The 4140-nt window shown below is 34.8% G+C and overlaps 1 protein-coding gene across 1 annotated transcript; it reads left to right on the top strand.

The window, feature by feature from the left end:
- The first annotated feature begins 2169 nt into the window (after positions 1–2169).
- LOC115966458 (uncharacterized mitochondrial protein AtMg00810-like) lies at positions 2170–2961 on the top strand. The gene has a single exon (XM_031085690.1). It carries the CDS (start codon positions 2170–2172, stop codon positions 2959–2961), a length of 792 nt encoding a protein of 263 aa, XP_030941550.1.
- The last annotated feature ends 1179 nt before the right edge of the window (positions 2962–4140 follow it).

The raw sequence follows: 4140 nt of genomic DNA on the forward strand, positions 1-4140 counted from the left end.
ATATATCTTTAAGACTCCTCTAAAACTCAAGATCAAAACTTGATGTTGTCTTGAGTTTGGCATATAAGCATTTGAAGAACCCTAGAAGATGCCTTTGAATGATGTTTTGACAGTGGCCAGATTGAATTGATGATGGATCACGTACAATTTGGAATGGATCTACATGAGAGTTGGGGACTTTTCTGTACATGGTGAACCCAAAAGAGAGAGATGGAGAAATTTGAGTGATTTAGATACCTCATATAGAAAAACAATAGCTAAATTAGCACTTACTCAAAACATGGAGCAATGTAGGTCTAGATGAAAAAGGTCAAGGATGTTCAAAGTCAATAATAACGATGAAATTGCTGCTAGTCAACAATTCAATTACAAAATAACTAGTTAAGTACCATTTTAGCGGGGTTGAGCAGCCTCAGTATTAGGAGTCAAAGAATTCAATGGCAAGGTTGTTGAGTTTTATCTTTGGAAACCCCAAGCATCACAAGGTTACAAAGGATCCCCTCTTACTTAAATCTTCCAATTTTTCAATTTTAATCCAAATGTAAGGCATGTGATATTTGAAAAATTCATGTTAGCCAAACAAAATTAATAATCAAATGCAACTTATTTCACATCTAGCTAAAAATTAAATTTGAGAGAATTTAAGGATTTAAATGATTAAATCATCTAATTCCCACAAGGTATCAAAGGCAAAAGAATGAAGCAAGTCAAGCGACTGCACCAGAGCAACTCAGAGATTCACACAGTGCAGTAGCTAGTGCAGAACTTAAAGACTCAATTGGTGAAGAACTAACAACTCAATCATCAAGGGATCAAGCTTCGAGCTCTAAAGATAAAGGAATCAATGATGAATCTAAGTCTGTCTAAACAACAATGTAGTTTATCTCATGTTTATATAGTAAACGACCTGTAGTTTTTGTTAATAGAGTTAGTTAGTTTAGTCACGCACATGTTTTAGTTTGTTAAGTCTATTATTTACTGTTCACACGTGTATGAGTCTGTTAAGTTAGTTATAGAATAGAGCAATTGCTTACCTTCTTAGCTTGTATATATAGGGATTTTATTTAATGAATAAATCTAAGCAAATCAGTTTTCACCAAATTAGTTTTCTCATACAAGGTGCTCACAAACTTTTTGATCTTGATTCTCATTCTGTTTTCATCTGTAGGGATGTAGTGTTTTATGATAACACTTTTCCTTTCTCCACAGGTATATCTCCTCAGTCCACTGATCTGATTCCCTTGCCTGCTATTCCTACTGTCCCTTCCTTAGTTTTTTTATTTTTTTATTTTTTTTTCCTTTATCCATTACTACTTCATCATCCTCATCCCTTTTTGATAAGACTATTATCCAAATTCATCATGATTTTGATAAGGATATTCAGGTCTTTCCTAATGCTATTGATATTCCTGTTCCATTGCCTGCATTTGATGCACCTAATTCCCTTTCTAGTGCATCTAATCAGCCTTATGTTGCCCCTAGAAGATCTACAAGACTTTCTAGGCCACCTTCATACCTTGAGGCCTATCATTGTAACTAGGTAACATCAGCTTCCATTCCAATTCACTCCAATTTAACCTCAGGTACATCTCACCCCCTTCAAGCTTATCTCTCTTATGATAACCTTTCTCCTACATACAAAACCTTTTGTTGTTCCATTACCTTAATCACAAAACCCACTTACTATCACCAAGAAGTTGGTAATCCCAAATGGCAAAAAGCCATGGATGCTGAGATCAAAGCATTGGAACCTAACAATACTTGGACACTCACTTCCCTTCCACCTGGTAAGAAACCTATAGGTTGTAAATGGGTGTATAGGGTGAAGTACAAGTCAGATGGCTCAGTTGAGAGGTATAAGGCCAGGTTGATTGCTAAGGGTTTCACCTAAAAGAAGGGGTTGGATTACATTGATACTTTCTCCCCTATGACCAAAATGGTATCTGTCAAATGTGTGCTTGCTATTGCTATTGTGAAAGGCTGGTTTCTCAGCAAACTTGATGTCAATAATGCATTTCTCCATGGAGATTTGCATGAGAAAGTCTTTATGTCTCTTCCATTAAGCTTTCACAACAAGAAGGGGGGGGGGGGGGGGGGGGGGGGGTGCAGTCAAAGCAAGTGGTTTGCAAGCTCAACAAGTCACTCTATGGTCTTAAATAGACATCTAGAATGTGGTTTTCCAAATTTTCTGCTGCTTTAATTGGTTTTGGCTTTGTTCAATCCAAGGCAGATTACTCCTTATTCACCAGACAACAAGGTGAGTCTTTCTTTGTGCTGTTAGTTTATGTTAATGATGTCCTAATTGCAAGCAATGACAAGAAGCAGGTTAAGGAATTTAAGGTCTTGTTAGATCAGAAATTTAAGTTGAAGGATTTAGGGGAATTAAAATACTTTCTTGGTTTTGAGGTGGCTAAAACAGCAAAGGGAATTTCCTTGTGTCAAAGGAAATATGCTCTAGAAATATTAAAGGATGTTGGTTTACTTGGATGTAAGCTTGCTAAAGTCCCTATGGATCATACCTTGAAACTCAGCAAGTATGAGGGTGAGTTGCTTGATGATCCAAGTCAGTATAGAAAGCTTGTAGGCAGGTTCCTTTACTTGACCATCATAAGACTTGACATCACTTTTGTAGTGCACAGATTGAGCCAATTTATAGCAAAGCCAAGGAAGACTTATTATGCAGCTGCTCTAAAGGTCTTGCATTACCTAAAGAATGAACCAAGGAAAGGAGTTTTCTTCTCTGCAAGTTCAGCACTTCATGTCAAAGGGTTCAGTGATTTAGATTGGACATCTTGTCTAGATACAAGGAGGTCAATAACAGGGTATTGCATCTTTATTGGGGATTCATTAGTCTCTTGGAAGTCAAAGAAGCAATCCACTATATCAAGATCTTTAGCTGAGGCGGAATATAGGCTATGGCTATGTCAACATGTGAAATTGTGTGGATTCTTTACTTGTTAAGAGACTTACAAGTTAGTTATGATAGAGAAGCATTGCTATTTTGTGACAGCCAATCCGCCTTGAATATAGGATCCAATCCAATGTTTCATGAGAGGACCAAACACATTGAGATTGATTGCCACATTGTGAGAGATAAAGTTCTAGTTAAAGTGATCAAGTTGAATTATGTGAGAACTCACTGTCAATTGGCAGACTTATTAACTAAAGCTTTGAGTTACAAATAGTTTTCTAAGTTAATATCCAAGAGGGACTAATCAATATATATCCTTCCTCGGTCCATCTTGAGGGGGAGTATCAAAGGCAAAAGAATGAAGCAAGTCAAGCTACTGCACCAGAGAAGCTCGGAGATTCATACAGTGCAACAGCTAGTGCAGAACTTGAAGACTCAATTGGTGAAGAACTAACAACTCAGTCATCAAGAGATCAAGCTTTGAGCTCTAGAGATAAAGGAATCAATGATGAATCTAAGTCTATCTAAACGACAATGTAGTTTAGCTCATGTTTGTACAGTAAACGACTTATAGTTTTTGTTAATAGAGTTAGTTAGTTTAGTCACACACGTGTTTTAGTTTGTTAAGTCTGTTATTTATTGTTCACATGTGTATGAGTCTGTTAAGTTAGTTATAGAATAGAGCAATTGCTTACCTTCTTAGCTTGTATATATAGGAATTTTATTCAATGAATGAATTTGAGCAAATCAGTTTTCACCAAATTAGTTTTCTCATACAAGGTGTTCACAAACTTTCCTCTTGGAGTCAAAACTTTGTTATTGTTGGCATGCAACTAATCTATATAAATATATATATATATATATATATATAGGTAAAACTTAGAGAAAATCTAATTAGATTCTATAATTGAATTCCAATTTTGTGTCATGTGTCCTAAATTATTTATTTTTACAGAGTTTTATTTCTTAATTTTGGAGCCAAATGTGATACCACATCATAAATATTCATCCAAATGAGTTATTGATTACAAAAACCAAAGAGTCTAGAATTAATAAACTGTAAAAAAAGAAAAAGAAAAAAGTGTTTCACAATATCAAAAATTAAGAATTAATAAATTTTTTTTTTAAATATATAGACAATTTACATTTACTACCTTTTGATATTCTTACAAGATTTTTTAAAGAGTTAACAAAATATAAGAATGACTATATATCACCAGTATTTAAAT

The sequence above is a fragment of the Quercus lobata genome, chromosome 11, assembly GCF_001633185.2.
Source record: "Quercus lobata isolate SW786 chromosome 11, ValleyOak3.0 Primary Assembly, whole genome shotgun sequence".
In the NCBI taxonomy this organism is placed as follows: Eukaryota; Viridiplantae; Streptophyta; class Magnoliopsida; order Fagales; family Fagaceae; genus Quercus; species Quercus lobata.